General features: G+C 38.8%; 2 protein-coding genes across 5 annotated transcripts in view; one reads left to right on the top strand and one right to left on the bottom strand.

Moving 5' to 3' along the window:
* Positions 1–2,165, top strand: part of cd36 (CD36 molecule (CD36 blood group)) — a 44,287-nt gene extending 42,122 nt beyond the window's left edge. For both annotated transcript variants that reach the window (XM_061959610.1, XM_061959611.2), the window contains one exon: positions 1,805–2,165. In XM_061959610.1, the coding sequence (XP_061815594.1) occupies positions 1,805–1,981 (177 nt within the window). In that variant the 3' untranslated portion in view covers positions 1,982–2,165. The remainder of the gene's footprint in view (positions 1–1,804) is intronic.
* A 3,675-nt stretch (positions 2,166–5,840) lies between these two features.
* sema3c (sema domain, immunoglobulin domain (Ig), short basic domain, secreted, (semaphorin) 3C) overlaps positions 5,841–18,505 on the bottom strand; it is an 88,048-nt gene continuing 75,383 nt past the window's right edge. For all 3 annotated transcript variants that reach the window (XM_061959615.1, XM_061959613.1, XM_061959614.1), the window contains 8 exons: positions 15,040–15,184; positions 13,205–13,427; positions 12,942–13,030; positions 10,868–10,909; positions 10,535–10,692; positions 8,529–8,596; positions 8,292–8,422; positions 5,841–6,773 (listed from right to left, as the gene is read on the bottom strand). In XM_061959615.1, coding sequence (XP_061815599.1) covers positions 6,360–6,773; positions 8,292–8,422; positions 8,529–8,596; positions 10,535–10,692; positions 10,868–10,909; positions 12,942–13,030; positions 13,205–13,427; positions 15,040–15,184 — 1,270 coding nt within the window. In that variant the 3' untranslated portion in view covers positions 5,841–6,359. The remainder of the gene's footprint in view (positions 6,774–8,291; positions 8,423–8,528; positions 8,597–10,534; positions 10,693–10,867; positions 10,910–12,941; positions 13,031–13,204; positions 13,428–15,039; positions 15,185–18,505) is intronic.

The raw sequence follows: 18,505 nt of genomic DNA on the forward strand, positions 1-18,505 counted from the left end.
CCAGACATATGGAACTATTGTGCTCCGGACAACTTTCTACACCACAAAACAGATAAAAACTTGGGAAGGCATGGAGGTCTACAACTTCTTTGTGTGTGGCTGGGCTAAGGACCTTGTTATCAGGATAAATATGGATCGTTTTTGTTGGGGTAAAGTTCCATTTCATGATTTAACTTCCCGTCTACAGCCATGTTTGTTGTTGCTGCGCACAAAATTTACGAGTAGCGTGTTTCCCCCCCGTCTTTATCCAAATAGAACTATAGATGTCACCATTGTGTCTCTCTTGAAAGATTCATTTATGATTGCTGCTTTTGGTAAAAGCTTAAATCTTTTAGGTTTTTAGGCTTTGTTTTATTTAAGACCAGGGGTGTCAAACCTACGGCCCGCGGGCTGAACAGGTTTTATCCGGCCCGCGTGATGAGTTTGCCAAGTATTAAAATGAGCTGCATTTTTTTTTTTTTTATGAAAATAAACTTGTCACATTTTGTTGGTGACGAACCCCAAGATGCAGAGATGATGGCAGGCATTGAGCGAGAAAACATGATTTAATTAAACACTATGGCAAAAAAACAAACAAAAGGGTAACAACAAAAGGCGCGCACAAGGCGGAGAACAAACTTGGCTATGAACTAAAATAGCACAGAGGCTAACTGTGGACAAGAAACAAAAATACTTACTGTGACACGAAGGAACTAGGACATGAGCAGAGTGAAACAAAAGTAGACAGAGCTACAACAACAAGTATTAAGACAGGTAGTAATGACAATGACAGGTAGACACTACAATAATCCAGCAGTGACTGGAGGGTAGGGCAGGTATAAATAGCAGCTGGCTGATTGACACCAGGTGTGGCCAGGTGCCAATCAGCCACAGCTGAGGGGACACAGCACTCAGGGAGACAAACAGGAAACAGAACCAAAACAAGAGCGCTGACAGGAAATACTACACACACAGAGGAAAAACTAAAACACAACCAAACTGTCAGGGGCAAGCCTGACAAAACTGCTGTTCTAAATGTGTCCACTGGATCACAATAGCAATTCTGTTAGCACTAGCAAGAGGCACAAAGTAAAGCGTGGCTGCGGCTCCTCTCCTTCCACCCAAATGGAACCTAAAACCTGCCGTTTTATGTCTTCTGCTTCAAACACATCGTTATTTATAATAATGTCTTTTTCAAAAACGAGATAACTTTTAAATAGTTTTGTGCCGCTCACCAGTCTGTGGAACGCTCTCCCTGACCACCTGAGGGCACAACAGACTGTGGATGCTTTTAAAAAAGCCTTTTTTTTTTTTTTTTTTTTTAGATATATGCATACTAGTTCTAGCTATTAGGCAGTTCTAGTTTTTATTTTTATTTATTTATTTATTTATTTTTTAATACACTGTAGCACTTTGAGGTTGTTTACTCAATGTAAAATGCTTTTTACAAATAACATCTATTATTATTATTATTACCTTTAAATTTGGTAATTTTACAATCAACCAGCTGGTGTGTAATATGTACAATACTTACAATATAAACAAAAGACAAGACTGGCACATTCAACTTAATAGCAAAGACTACTTCCTGGCTACGACAACACATTGTAGTTTGCACACTGCCATCTAACGTCTTGGAATTGCAACTGCATGCAAAGTATACCATATAATACTTGCAAATGAGATTTAGAAGTTAAAGCAAACATGATGAACACGCACAAACGTCCTGAGAATTGGTATTGTTGAGTACCTGGGAATGGGTACCGTATGTTCCAGTGTGAAAGATTCCCTTCCTGACTAACGATGGCTAATCTTTCTTGACTAGTCGGCGGAGTTGGACGAGGAAACAGCGAACCTGCTCAAGGACAAGCTGATGGGCAGCATCAAGCTGCTGGACATCATCCAGAAGACGATGATCGGCTGCGGCGTAGCCGTCTTTGTCCTTTGCCTTATCTCGTACTGCGTGGTCAGGAGGAACCACAACAAGATGCGGATCGTCTGATTCGATCAAAAAAAAGCTGCTGTGGGACATTTTCCATATTAACTTGCACTTTTTTTTATTTTTTTTTTTACTTTTACTTAATTTCAGTGTTATTGTTTTTGACGTTTATACTGTGATTTTTGTAAAACGCTAAAAACAATCAGGGATTTCAAAGAAGAGCGAAGTCAGGATTTCAATCCTTTAAATCTCCACTGCGAAACGTTTTTATGGTTTGCTTAACTAGTGGCTTCAAATGAATAAAATCAGAGAAGTATTCAGCTTTTTTTTTCTTCCTCGCCTTTTTAGTCCACGTCCTCCTGGGCCTCCAAACCCAGCTGGAAGGGTCTTAGCACGAGAACACGCCTCTTTTTTTATCTTAAATGAACCATCGATCAAACACCAGGCGTGTTATTTCCCTGCAATAAGTGGGGAGTGAGGTCATCAAAAGTGACATTATGACCCGACACGTCTGCCCCCTCTGGATTGGGACAGTTGCATGGCAGGGTGCTGACTCAGCAAAGTGTCCGATTTACAGCCTGCCCTCAGGGATGCCTGCAAAGATTTCCTAAATACACAGAATAAATACAAAGGTCAATCAATCAATCTTTATTTATATAGCCCTAAATCACAAGTGTCTCAAAGGGCTGCACAAGCCACAACGACATCCTCGGTACAAAGCCCACATAAGGGCAAGGAAAAACTCACCCCAGTGGGACGTCGATGTGAATGACTATGAGAAACCTTGGAGAGGACCGCATATGTGGGTAACCCCCCCCCTCTAGGGGAGACCGAAAGCAATGGATGTCGAGTGGGTCTGACATAATATTGTGAGAGTCCAGTCCATAGTGGATCCAACATAATAGTAAGAGTCCAGTCCATAGTGGGGCCAGCAGGACACCATCCCGAGCGGAGACGGGTCAGCAGCGTAGAGATGTTCCCAGCCGATGCACAGGCGAGCGGTCCACCCCGGGTCCCGACTCTGGACAGCCAGCACTTCATCCATGGCCACCGGACCTGTGCCCCCCCCCCTCAAGGAAAAGGGGAGCAGAGGAGAAAAGAAAAGAAACGGCAGATCAACTGGTCTAACAGGGGGGCTATTTAAAGGCTAGAGTATACAAATGAGTTTTAAGATGGGACTTAAATGCTTCTACTGAGGTAGCATCTCTAATTGTTACCGGGAGGGCATTCCATAGTACTGGAGCCCGAATAGAAAACGCTCTATAGCCCGCAGACTTTTTTTGGGCTCTGGGAATCACTAATAAGCCGGAGTTCTTTGAACGCAGATTTCTTGCCGGGACATATGGTACAATGCAATCGACAAGGTACAGCATTAAACGCCACAGAAGATTGAAAACTAATTTTCATATCTTATTATTATGAAGAATGCTAAGTCGCTAATCGCTAGTGTTGCGTTTTGGACCAATTGTTCCTCCCAGGGAATTCAAGTCACAAGTCGCTCCCAAGCTCTTTACGACACTTAAAAGCTGAGTAGAAAAACCACCAGAGACAGAATAGGTATTTTGTAATATATTCGCAAAGCTTTGCATATATACATTGAGACCAGTCCAGCATAGAACATTCTATCGCGCCGCCAAGATGGTCTGCCCCCCCGAAAAACCCTCTCCCCTCTTAAGTCCCTGGCAGTCATGTCTCTCTAGCCAAAACAAATGCCCATTATCTCTCTTTCTACATTCCTCACTTCAAGGTTAAGCACACAGTTTTGCATACAACCAAAAGACCACATTTGGAAGAAAAACACTAGCTGTTTTGTAATATGATTATGAAATTAAAAGAAGTAACACTTAATTTCGGATATATGTAAATATCTACTCTATATTTTTTTTTTATTTTTTTTTTCTCTCCAAAATGTGTACCTCTGACAAAAGAAACACAGATAATGTAACACATGTTTTCAGAAGAATATCTACAGTAAACTGAAATATTTATTTTCGATGTTTAGCCATTAACCAAAACATGGGATATGTTGGCATAAACAGTTAGGGTGCTGGGTAAAAATCACACTCGAATAGCAATTAGAATTTATTACGATTATGAATCGATTCAAAATGTTCAAGAATTCTTTATTGTTAAAGACATTTTTTACAGTGTAGAAAAATGATGTAGATTTTAATGTAGAAAATTGGCAAAATTACCGTAAAGGTTGTGGTTCTTTTTTTTTACACCAAATTACTGAACATGCAAAGATTATTATTTTGACGATAAAATTGTGGCGACTGAGGTGCCTTTTTTTTTAAACCATAAAATCTACGCTCGTTTTCACAGCGCATTACTATTAATAGAAAAACTGTACCACTGTTATTTCTATGGTACAATTTTGCTGAGCCGCTAGTTTTTTTACTGTAAAATGTACAGTCGTTGATTTACAGTGCATTACTATGAATGGACAAATAGTACCACTTTTTATTTTTACAATAACATTTTACTGTAAAAAGTATAGATTTGTTTTCTTATACAGTGTAGGCCAGGGGTGTTAAACGTACAGCCCGCGGGCCAGATCAGGCCTGCAAACAGGTTTTATCCGGCCCGCGGGATGAGTTTGCTAAGTATAAAAATTTGCCGAAATTTTTGAATGAAAGAAACTGCTGTTCTAAATGTGTCCACTAGATGTCACAATAGCAATTATTTGTATCTTTGTAGATTATGCTACATATGTAAAAAAAAATAAACCACGTTAGTGCACCTTGCGAGGAAAATGAGCAAACTACATAAATAACATCCTGTAATTAGATTGAGTCTTGTTCACGAGTGAGGGAAGAGTGGATCGTGAGATCGACAGGCGGATCGGTGCGGCGTCTTCAGTAATGCGGACGCTGTATCGATCCGTTGTGGTGAAGAAGGAGCTGAGCCGGAAGGCAAAGCTCTCAATTTACCGGTCGATCTACGTTCCCATCCTCACCTATGGTCATGAGCTTTGGGTCATGACCGAAAGGACAAGATCACGGGTACAAGCGGCCGAAATGAGTTTCCTCCGCCGGGTGGCGGGGCTCTCCCTTAGAGATAGGGTGAGAAGCTCTGTCATCCGGGGGGAGCTCAAAGTAAAGCCGCTGCTCCTCCGCATCGAGAGGAGCCAGATGAGGTGGTTCGGGCATCTGGTCAGGATGCCACCCGAGCGCCTCCCTAAGGAGGTGTTTAGGGCATGTCCGACCGGTAGGAGGCCACGAGGAAGACCCAGGACACGTTGGGAAGACTATGTCTCCCGGCTGGCCTGGGAACGCCTCGGGATCCCCCGGGAGGAGCTGGACGAAGTGGCTGGGGAGAGGGAAGTCTGGGCTTCCCTGCTTAGGCTGCTGCCCCCGCGACCCGACCTCGGATAAGCGGAAGAAGATGGATGGATGGATGGTAATTAGATTTTGATAAAATATTTTTATCTTGATAGATTGAAAATGAACACCAATGAGTTGACTGATGAACATTATCACATAATTTATTCAGAAAGTATAAATAACGACAAATAAAGATAGAATAGTATTAATCGCAACATGTACGTGTAAAAAAAACAACCTTACAACATTATGATTTGTACATTTTCAGAGTGTGCTTGTTCTATTTTTAAACAAAGAAAACAATTTGAAATTGTCTTTATTTTTAAGTTATCGTGCCGGGATTTTACCAGTCTGGCCCACTTGGGAGTAGATTTTTCTCCATGTGGAGATCTAAAATGAGTTTGACACCCCTGATATAGGCCATCTCCTCGCTTGCTACATGTGTAAGCTGTAATCTATTTTGAAAAGGTTTTTTGATACCAAATAAGACATTGAGAGAACCTGTTTGAATTGAGAATCGATTCTGAATTGAATGATCACCCCAATAATCTGATGACAATCTGAGAAGAGTAAATGAAAGTAGTCTTTCAAGCGGCTGCTGTACGAACACTTTTATTCAACGTGCGCTGTCGGACAAAAGGATGCACTCAGGCTCGTCTCTGCGACTTGCAGATACAGTCGTGGGAAGTCAACTTATATACACAACTTTAAATAGCTGTACACAATCTCACACATATCTACATCACACATTCTCACATGTCAAGTCTCACGCGCTCATTCTCAGTTGCGCTACCTAGTGGGGACGTTTGGACATTACAGTTTGGTCAAGCAGGAATAAATACAGGAGCTTGTGGAAGGTGTTGACAGCTAATGCAAGTGTAATACGACATGCATCCATTCTTCCCTTCATGTTTCTCCCTTTTGTCCAAAAAGACGCACACTGACTGACCACAGTTTGGATTTTTTGTCCACTTTGCTGACTTTGAGCGTCTTGTCTGTGATGTTACGTCCACGCCGCCTCAGGACGTCGGTCCAAAGCAAAAGCCACTTCCATCCGGGAGAGGGAGCATCGTCCTCCTCTCAGCGTCCACAGCCCGACTAAGCAGTTTGCTGCCTCACTCCTCCGGGAGGTGGTTGCGACGGTTGCGGCTCTTCCTGCGGTCCAGCAGCGGTTTGAGCTTGGCCAAGTCCCCTCTGAGAGGCCCCGGTGGCGGCCCCTGGGGAGGCTGCCTCTGCTGGAGCTCCTTCCTCTCCTTGCAGTACTGCTGCACGGCCAGACTCTCCGCGGGGCTGAAGGCCTCCAGCAGCACCTTGGGGTGCAAGGAGCCGGACCAGGCCCACGGCGAATTCTTCTTGTCCGTGAGCATGCTCACCATGGCCTCGCTCAGCACACGCAGGCGGATTTTGGCCACGGTGCGCTTGAAGCCGTTCTCGGTGGTCAGGCAGTAGTAGAGGCCCTGGTCGGAGGGCTGGGCCGAGCGGACGAGGAGGCCGTGATCGGTGGAGAGGACGCGCTCGCTCAGCTTCACCTGAGGGTCACATGTGCATCATGATTGTAGACCACCACAATGTACCCTGATAAACGCACCTTTACACAACTTTTAAGTCATTGGATAAACAAAGGGTACAAGTCTTTTTTATCAATTGATTATTTTCTTATTCAATATTTTTTTTAGATTAAATGATCTTTTCCTCAAAAAAATCTATGTAAATTGTGCAGTTTTTTAATGTTGTACATAGTATTTTTCGAATTAAAAAAATGACCTATGACAACAATAATGTAGGATTTAGCATAGAAATACAGTTCAAAACACATAAAATAGAGACATTATGAATAGTGCTGTATATTAATAATATATTTGAATAATAATCTGGATTGATAGCATTTTTAAATACGATTAAAAACACACAAAATATGACATGTTTCACAATTAAAATGTTTTCATCTTCTGGTGACGACATCATTGCTTTCCTGGACATTATTTCTAAAATTAATAACAGTATTAGTAATAGTAATAATAATAATAATTAAAAAAATAAGAATAATACTAATTGTGATAGTGATGATAACGATGAGCATGATCATGACAATATTTATGATAATGATGACACATAATACAAATTGTGATAAGAATAATAAATAAAAATTGCAAAAAATAATACTAAAACAAAGAATAATAATAATTATATAGAAATACAAGTAGTAAAATAATAATAGTTAAAAGTAAGTCTGACTAAAAGTAAGAATATAAACAAACACATTTTGATATTAATGTTAATACTACTACTAATAATAAAATAATAACAGAAAAAATTATAATTATGATAATAATAATAATACTAATGATAATTAAGAAAATTTGTGATTCTAGTATGAATAGTACATTTAAATTGCGATACAAAAACCATAATATTTTTTGATAATAATAATAAAAAAATCTGAATCAGAATCAGTTTTATTGGCCAAGTATGTTCAACACATAAGGAATTTGACTTGGTAGTCTGTGCTGTTTTTGTTCAATAGTAATAATAATAATAATAATAATAATAATAATAATAATAATAAATACAGATGGTGATGAGAACAACCATATTTTTTTAGAAGTATAATAATAATAATGATATAATAATTAAAATGTATATAAATTTATATTAATTTGATAATAATAACACTCAGCTGCATCCGGGCGAAAGATAGGCTCCGGCGACCCCCCCGCGACCCCGAAAGGGACAAGCGGTAGAAAATGGATGGATGGATGGATGGATAATAACACTTACAAATTACACAAAAAATAATACAAATAATTATACTAATACCAATACTTTTGATAATAATAATAATAATACAAATTGGAATACTAGCAATGATGAATATAATTTTCAAAAAAAATAATAATACTAACAATACTTTTGATGATAATACAAATTTTGCTGGGAATAATAAATATAAATCACAATAAAAAATAATAATACCAATAATATGTTTACAACAATATCGATCACCATCAGGACGCTAAAAGACAACTTTCAGGCTAACCCTGACTGACCTCTTTTCTCCTGTCATTGTCTCTATGGATGAGCCAGCGGATGGAGGCCTGGGGGGCCTTGGGGAGACACTCCAGGAAGGTGGTGTTGTTTTTGACGGCGTATTGCGTCATCTCCACCGCGTTCCTGTAGGCTGTCATCAACACATCAACTGTCATTTCTAATGCAACGGTTAATGATCAGCACGCTGGGCTGTGGCTAATTAGTGGAAATGAAGTCAACACAGGACCAGTGCATACCTTTCAGGTTGAATCCTCTGCACTGAGTGAGAGGATTTCCATGCATGATGTCCTGCCTCCTGCTCCTCCTGCAAGGAAAGCAAACTTGTTAGCAATGGATTTCCTCTAACTGGACCTCCTCAAAGGAGGCCAAAGAGGCTGAGGCGACGTGTCACTCGGATCGTCCTGTCTGGGTTTTGTTTGGCCTGACTTATTGTGAAGTGTGTCTTGAAACAACACAGTCATCATCCTGCGGTACTGCACTGTATTATCTATTTCTTCTCTTCTTGTAGTACTGCATGCTGTTATGTGCTTCTTTATTATTTTACTACATCCTATAATGTATGTATTTACTATGTTCTCATAATACCGCATCCTATTATGTACTGTATGTATTCATTTGATTGTATAACTGCATCCTATTATGTGTTTCTTTATTATTTTACTCCAGTAATACATCCTATAATGTATGTATTTACTATGTTCTCATAATACTGCATCCTATTATGTATTTATTCATTTGATTGTAGTACTGCATCCTATAACGTATTATTCTTTTATTGTAGTACTGCATCTTATGATGTATTTATTATTTTTTTAGTACTTCATCCGTTTAAGTATTTATATTTTGTATGTATTTATCCTGCAGTACTGTATCTTATGTATTTAATATGTTTTTGTAGTTGTGCATCATTTCGAGTACTTTTTTTGTAGTCTTGGAATTATGTATTTATTCAATATTTTCCAGCAGTACTGCATCTTATTATATTCTTGTAGAAATGCATCCCTTTAGGTATTTGTTTGTAGTACTGCCTTCTGTTGTGCACTTATTTATTTTCCTGTATTACTGCATCCTATTATGTATTATTATTTTCTTGTAGTACTGCATCTTATTATGTGTCTATTTATTCTTTTCCCGCAGTACTGCATCTCATTATGTATTTATTTATTCCTTTTCTGAAGTACTGAGTCTTATTATGTATTGATTTATTTTCCTGCAGTACTGCATCATATTATGTATTTATTATTTTGTTGTTGTACTGCATCCTATTATGTATTTATTAATTATTTTCTTATACTACTTAGTCCTATTTATGTCTTTATTAGTCATTTTGTTGGTGATGAATAATAATTTTTTTTTAAATAAGGTCAACCAAATAATAAAAACAGCAACAAACCCTGTAGTAAACATCGTTAAAATAATAATAGTAATAATAATTCAATTATATTTTATATTAAAAGGTTGTTTAATAATTATGAAACAATATTCAAAAATATATATATATTATTGTATTAATATTAAAATGTTTCTTTTTAATTATCCAACTCATGATATACTGTAGCTGTTGTATTAAACACTTATACAAATAATTATATAATAATACATACAAAATAGTAAAAAAACCTGCACTTGATTATTACAATTTTGTAATTAGATTTATTGTATCAATACCGATGAACATATTTAAAATACAAAAATTAATTACGAAGATTTAATACATATTTAAAAAAATACATAAATCAATAAGTATTTCTATGATCATTAATTTCATATTGTTATATAATATTATTAACAATATTTATACTTCATGATGTACTGCAGAAATACTACTACAAAAAAATACTATAACCTGAAGATGCTGAAAAAGTCTTATATTCGGGATCTAGAGACGTATACATTAAACCAGTGATTCTCAAACTGTGGTACGTGTACCACTAGTGGTCCATCTAGTGGTATGCCAAAAAAATCACTTAATGAAATTAAGTGTTACTGTTCAAACTGTGTGTAATGTTACAGTGGACAAAAATATTCAATATACTTGTTAAATAAAACCTCTACCTTGTTTTTAATGAATAATTAGGCCTACTAGGCCACTGTATTTTAATGTTTGTCGTTATGGTGGTGCTTGGAGAGCCAAGTGTTTTCTGAGGTGGTACTTTGTGAAAAAAGTTTGGGGAGTTTGCATTAAACCGATGCAGGTGTTCAGGTGTTGTGGCCAGAGATGGCGTCAGGAAAAGTGTCAAACCTTTTCCCGCTGGGGTAAAAGCGGGAGCAGCTGAGGCCGTCCCAGGCGCAGTAGGGGTCCCTGGCGAGGCAGCAGTCAGCGCAGGCCGAGCCGTAAGCGTGACAGCGGTGCAGAGAGACCTGAGAGACCCCCAACTCCGAGCTGACGTAGAGCTGTTGCTGCAAAACCAAACAGTTCAAAGGTCAGCCTGCCGCCATGTTTGTCTTCCTAAGTGGACGCAGCAGTGCCGCCACAATTCAATTTAATTCCTGGCCTGGGGGCGGGGTTAGCCGGCACTGGAGAGAAGCAAAGAAACGCATGTAGACAATAAATGATTCTGGAGGGAACACTTACTTTTTTAGGCGAGATTCTCAAGTTTGTAACCGCAGCTTGGCTCTGCAATACACAAGATGGTTCAGCAGTTTAGCACACAATTAACACAGGGCTTATTATTATTACTTTTTTATATTAGACATTCAAAGAAGTAGGAACACACTTTAGGGGTTTAAAGGGGATTCACAGGCAGGCTTCACTACATTAGTTACACCTGCACCATCTAATATGTTTGTAATAGCAGGGTTCACTTATCCCAGGGATGAGCAAACTTTTTGACTTGGGGGCCACATTGGTATAAAAAAAATTGCATGTTAAGTATAACAGAATATGTAAATATATATATATATATATATATATATATATATATATATATATATATATATGTATATATATGTATATATATATATATACGTATTATATTAATGTAATGAATATTTATTTAATAATTAATATAATTACATATTAAAAGTATGTGAAAATTCGACTTCTACCTTGTTTAACTCCTTAAAGTTTTGTAATCAATCAGAAATATCAATCAGCTAAAATGTGCCAAAAATTGATAAGTGTGGATGTGGAGAGTGTCACACCACACCTAGTGTGTGTGACAATCATTGGTACACATATCAGCACTTTATGTGATCAAGTAATGTGCAAATGTAAAACATTTCAGTGAAGAAAATGTTAAAGAATGTTTGAAATAATACGGACAATACATTTATAATTCAGTTTAAAGACCAAATAATACTTATTTGATCAAGTATTCTTCTTATATTTTAGGGATGTAACTGTATCAAAATCTCACAGTACAATACTAAGCCTACGGGAAAGGGGGGGGGGGGGGTAGGGGGGAAGTACTAGGATGACAGGGGATGCAAAACAATAACATATACCCCCATTATTTACATTTTACTTTTTAAATTAGATCTCAATTCTGTACACTGCTGCTGGAATTGTAATTTTCCTGAGGGAACTCTCCTGAAAGAATCAATAAAGTACTATCTATCTATCTATCTATCTATCTATCTATCTATCTATCTATCTATCTATCCGTCCATCTATCTATCTATCTATCTCTGTAGTGGACATCGCTTTGGAAATTGCTGATTCTCAAAAAAAGATAGCTGACAATGTAACGTTGGATAATGTAAATACCTCACAAATTGATGCTTGGCCTCCTTTGTATCAAATATATTTTCCGGGTGGTGGTTTTTTCAAGTAGCTTCTTATATTACTTGTGTTTCCTGCAGTGTGTGTCATGAAACTTTTGTTTGTTTGTTCCTACTTAAAAAAAGGATAATAAATCAATTTAACGACAAGTTGATTCAATGTTATTGAAAAAAAAAAAAGTGGGTTAAAACATCACAACTTCTGACCGGCTTTACGTGTCATCTTGGAAAAACTTCAGACGAAGGCGGCGACTTTGCCCTGCAGTATAAAGCAGTTGAGTTTTTCGCCAGGGTTTGTTTGTCTGTCTGCTAGCTAGCAACATAACTCAAAAAGTTATGGATGGATTTGAATGAAACCCTCAACAAATGTCCAAAAAAATAATCTTTCTCTCACCTTGACGACCTCCCACACGCTCGCGCTACGCAGAGAATTTTGTGAGATGAAAAAACGACACTGACCGTTACACCTCACGGTATTATTGTGATGATTTTCATACAGAAATACTGTGGTATTTATAATACCGTTACGCCCCTCCTATTGTTTTGATTTTTCATCTAAACCAGTGAGGCTCTGACTCAGCTGCCTACCCCGACCGTACGTCCCTGGGCAACACGGTTGGGGCGAATGTTTTGACGTATTTCACTCTTTTGTGCGCAGCGGTTCAGTAGCAGAAGAGTTCCAATATGGAACTGTAACTATCGCCTTCAGGGCTGTGCAACCTAGCGTGCCTTTTGGGAGAACAGCCTGGTTTCCAGCTGCTTAAGTTCATGACAAATTTGCTGAGCTAAAACAGCAAAGCTTGCTCACTAGACAACAAGGAGACTCCAGACTAAAACGTCCATCGTTGTCTGCCTGCCCCTAAACCTTCCTCCTCCTCATCCTCTTCCTCTGTGATTGTGGAAAGTGATAAAAGAAAGAATGTAACCTTAAAGACTTCCAGCTCCTCCAGGATCAGATCCTCATGCAGGGAGTGGTTGGTGGGCAGGGCGATCACCTTCTGGACGGTACCTTTGTCTGGAGGAAGAGGAGAATTTTGTTACATGGAAAATATCTGATAAGAAAAAAACAAAAGTGTGCTGGCTGCTCTTCAAAAATTTGGCCTGGAGAAACAAAAATGCTGCCTGATCAAACACCAGCACTTGTGTCCCTTTTTCCCATTCTAAGCTGGTCAAATTTCAGTCTTCCTACCGGTGCCCAAGAACAGTACTTGGTAGTTTCCATCCGCCGCCGCCACCTGGTCAACAGCCACCGACGTGTACTTGTAGTCGGCCCCCGTGCGGACCACCAGAGGTCTCCTCCCGATAGGATATATCGCATTGAACATGACCGGGTGGTTGCGGACGAAGTTAACCACGTCGTCCGGGAACTCTTTGGTGGTGTGGATGTCCGGTGTGAAGGCGCCGCCGGGACACTAAGGGGCAGGGGGGAACAAGTCAACAACCGGAACAAGGTGAAGAGATGCAGGAGAATTTATTACAAAATGGTACATAAAATCCCATAAACTACAGATGTGGCTGTAGGCAACCCACTAATATAATATTTTACTGACTCCACAAGATGGCAGTAGCCGCATTTAAAGCAGGGGGCCCCAAACTATATCCGGCCAACAAGCACCCAAAATCTGGCCCGCGGGATGTCCTAAGTAAGACAAAAAAAAAGTTTAATCTGTCCTATTCAGCCACTCAGATGCCCAAATATGCTGAACAGATTTATTTTACAAAAGAGAAAAAAAGAGCATAGAAAAAGAAGATGTCGTTGTGGCTTGTGCCGCCCTTTGAGACACTTGTGATCAATCAATCAAAGTTTATTTATATCCCTTAATCACAATGATTAAGGGCTATATAAATAAACTTTGATAGATTGATTGAAGACGGAGGGGGACATTGTGGGGACAGGTAAAGGACAAGACAACAAAATTAATAAATAAATATAATATTATATATATATATATATATATATAAAAAAATATATATATATACACATACACATGCATATACATATATACACATACATTAACATACACACATATCTACATATATACATACACATACACATGCATATACATACACACATATATATATGTATACTCACATATATACATTTATAATTATACATCTATACACACATATTTATGTGTATATATATATACACACACACACACACACACACACACACACACACACACACACACACACACACACACACACACACACACACACACATTTTTACATATATACATATATAAACTACATACTAAAAGTAAAACAGTTTAGGGAGCTCTGATTTTTTTTTACATATTTCTGTTACTTCTTATCCCAGCTATACATTAAGTTTCTTTTCTTTTACAATTCACACTGTAGTCGGTTCCTGGGATTTTTACGAGTCCTATTAAGCTAACACATTACTTCCCCTCATCCTACCCTCAAAAAATGGGGAATATTCCACTTGTCAAAATGGTCCACAGGAAATTGCGTCATTCAGATCCTCTGCAGGCCATTAGAAGACCAAAAGTAATTCACTCATTTATTTTTGTGGGTATTTGATTATAATTCAACTATGATATCTCAGCACAGTCCTGCTACCTAAACTATTTTTTTTAATGTTATTTTATTTATTTTTAATAATTGTGTTTAACCACTGTAATGTACTTAGTGTCAACATGCTATTAGCATACATGTCATGTAGCTCTATTTCATGTATTTGTTAATTCTACGCTAATTGTTACTTTCAGTTCTGTTACTTGAATGAGTCATGTTCAGTTTAGGAACCTTGTACAAAATTGAAAGGAATTTGCCCAAGATGGCCAATACACATTTTTTCCTAGTTCAATATGTGTTTTATTAAATTTACAGATGAAAAAAGACATAGATGTGAGTTTATTTTGACAGATTTAAACAAGCATGGACTCAGTGAAATGTCCTCGTAAAGGAAATGTAATGTTCTCATGAGAACCAACAAACTTTGTTAAGAAAATCGTGACTATGACACGTAAAATCCCTGTAATTTCCCAAAAGGAAACTTACGGTCCCAGGCCTCGGGTACGGGATGCGTCCCTGGAAGGCCACCCACTGGAAGTTGGGTCCGTCCCTGTGAGCGAAGGGCCCGTTGAAGACGGTGAGGACGTCGGCCATGTTGTACACGCACACCGCCGAGCCCTTGAAGACGGAGCTAAGACGAGAGAAAAGATCGAAGGGCGGTTTTGCAAAGTTTCTCTGAGGTCATGAGAGTCGTCGTTCACCTCGTATTCCTCGCTTCAAAGCGCAGCAGGAACAGAAGCGCATTGTGCAAAAAGGATTAAGAGGAATAAAGCTGTGCTAAAGAATAACAAGCAGCGTTTGCGGTGTTTGGGTTGGCCGCATTAGCTTGTCGGACACGGCGGATAGCGAGGGTCTTTGGTGAGGCCGCCGCTGTGCCAGCGCCACTTGGGGTCAACCATACCGACTCAATTAGAGATGAAAACAGAAGGATCGAGTGACCCGCCTTGAGAATTTGCCACGCTCATCCAGACTGACACACGATACGCTCGGACAGAAGCAATCAGGGCTGCCTCTGGCATAATATTTCTATCATTTAAAAAAAAATGGTTAGCGGCCATTTTATTGTTGACATGTTTTTCACTGGACTACGGTCCACATTTTGGTCAATGTGACTGGTTTATGTCCATTCAAAAACAACTGTTGAGTTCAAGGGGTGCACATGACTGCGGCCTGTAAATTCTGCCTAGCAACAAGTGGGTGCAGGGGAAATCATCCTGTTGCAGCAGCTAGCTAAAATTGCATCTCAGCTGTGACATTTTGCGATCAATCAAGTTGACTTTTTGATATTTTTGAACCACAAATCATTTCAACTGTTTTTTTTTCGTTCTCCCTGTCCTTTATTGGTTGTGTTACTGAGTGTAAGTTTTGTGTTTTTATTACCTTTTGAGTTTCAATAGTCCATATGTTTTTGCCCTGCAAAGTCTGCCTAACAACAAGTGACCTCACAACAAAGGACATTTATTAGTGGTGCTCGATATTGGCTTTTTTGCGCATATCGGATATGCTGACATTTTTGGATAAAAACGTCAACTGATAATAATATTTACAACTCAGAGGTGAAATATTCCAGACCGTGGACATACTGTGCTGGCAAGCCTGTTGCTCTCTGAAGCACGGCGCACATTGATGATGTCATCATGCTTGTGAATAACTTCATTCATGCAGGACATTATTGTGTTCTCAGGGCATTGAATCAAACACAACTGGACTGTTCAGCTTGTCCGAGCAGACTTCATCGGCTCAATCTCTAAGACTAGATAGGACAGTTCTAGTACTGACTCTCTGCAAGAGCTGGACAGAATAATTGTGATAAAGACTAGATAGGTCAGCACTGGTGTTCACTAGAACTGGTTAGATAAATTGTGATAAGACTAGATTGGACTGCGCCGGGGCCGACTTTTGACTAGTGCTGGATAGATAAATTCTGATAAAGACTAGCTAGGAAAGCTCTATTGTCGACTCTCGACTCTAGTTGGATAGATACATTTTGATCAAGACTAAATAGGACAGCCATAGTGTAAACCAGGGATCGGGAACCTTTTTGGCTGAGAGAGCCATGAAAGCCAAATATTTCAAAATGTATTGCCGTGAGAGCCATATAATATTTTTCAACACTGAATACAACTAAATGCGTGCATTTCTAAGTAAGACCAACATTTTTTGAGGATAATAAGTCTCGTATTCTTTTTAATAACACTGTTATTCTAAAGCTAACCAATACTAAATAAAATACTTCTTATTAATTCGACTTCTTGAACAGGTGCGATAAAAAACGGATGGATGGACTAAAATACATGAGAATGTTTTATAATTTGAACGTTATTTTTAACACTGTGATTACCAACGGAATTATTCACTACTTATTGTGTTAAGCAATGTCGGCTAAGATTTATCTGAGAGCCAGATGCAGTCATCAAAAGAGCCACATCTGGCTCTAGAACCATAGGTTCCCTACCCCTGGTGTAAACTCTTGATGAGAGCGAGATAAATCAATTGTGATGATAGGACAGCTCCAGTGTCGATCATCGACTAGAGCTGGGTGGATAAATTGTGATAAAAACTAGATAGGAGAGCGATAGTGTAAACTCTTGACTAGAGCTACATAAATGAATTGCGATGATAGGACAGGCCTAGTGCTGACTCTCGACTAGAGATGGGTATATCTCGTCTAAGAGCAGGAACTGATTAAACTAGCTTTGTTTGACATGAGAGCTGTCCTATCGAATCTTTGACTGGTGAAGGTCACGTGATTACACATACATTCATTTGGTGTCATTATTACACATTCAGTATGTTGTAAAAAAACTGAAACTTTTACTGGGATTTTATTATAGAAACAAGTCTTGCTTTTCTTTTACTGTGAAACAGAAATTGGTGGAAACAACCTTTTTACCTGTTATTGACTATGGAGATGTGTTGTACATGAATGCTACTGCTGGTTGTCTCCACAAGCAGGATAGTGTGTACCACGGGGCACTGAGATTCATCACCAACTGCGCTCCCCTTACTCACCACTGTGTGTTATACTCAATGGTTAACTGGACATCTTTATGTGCTCGACGCCTCAATCATTGGTATGTTTTCATCTACAAAACCATTCTGGATATCACTCCATCTTATCTGTCTTGTCTTTTAACAAAGAAACAAGGAAGTCACAATCTTCGTTCAATGAATGTTCTGCAATTTGTCATCCCCAAAGAAAGAACTGAACTGGGCAAGAAAGCATTTAGGTTTTCAGCACCGAAGGCTTGGAATAACCTACAATCGAATATTAAACTTCAAACCCTAGTTACGTTGAATGAGTTTAAAGCTTCTGTGAAAGGACTGCAGTCTACCTTGTCTGTATGCACATGTGCCATGTGAGCAAGTTTTAATGTTGTAAATGTGATGTTTTATGTATTTGTTTACTGTTTTTAATGTAACCTTGCTGCTGCCCTCTTGGCCAGGTCTCCCTTGGAAAAGAGATCTTTGATCTCAATGGGATTTTACCTGGTTAAATAAAGGCTAATAATGATAATAAATTATCGTCAGAAAAATGCATTTCTAATTTTTATGGCGATATTGCCTGATTATATCGGTCGGCCGAAATTGTTAGGCATCTATAAAAATTAGTGATAGCAATTGAGTAGATCTACCTTGCTTGAGCTAGCTAAAATTGGTCGAAGTTGCAACAATGATTCCCGGGCGCGGCACCACTGCTGCCCACTGCTCCCCTCACCTCCCACGGGGTGAACAAAAGGATGGGTCAAATGCAGAGGACAAATTTCACCACAACTAGTGTGTTTGTGACAATCATTGGTACTTTAACTTAACTTTTAACTTAACGTTATGGATCGTCTGTACTGTAACAACGGGTCAAAAGAACACTGGCATTACTAACTGTAGGCAAAGCTGGTGAAAGGTAGCATAATATACTTATGACTCGATCATTTTGTAGCAGATTCAGAAAGCT

Source organism: Nerophis lumbriciformis, linkage group LG05 (genome assembly GCF_033978685.3).
Source record: "Nerophis lumbriciformis linkage group LG05, RoL_Nlum_v2.1, whole genome shotgun sequence".
Lineage (NCBI taxonomy): Eukaryota > Metazoa > Chordata > Actinopteri > Syngnathiformes > Syngnathidae > Nerophis > Nerophis lumbriciformis.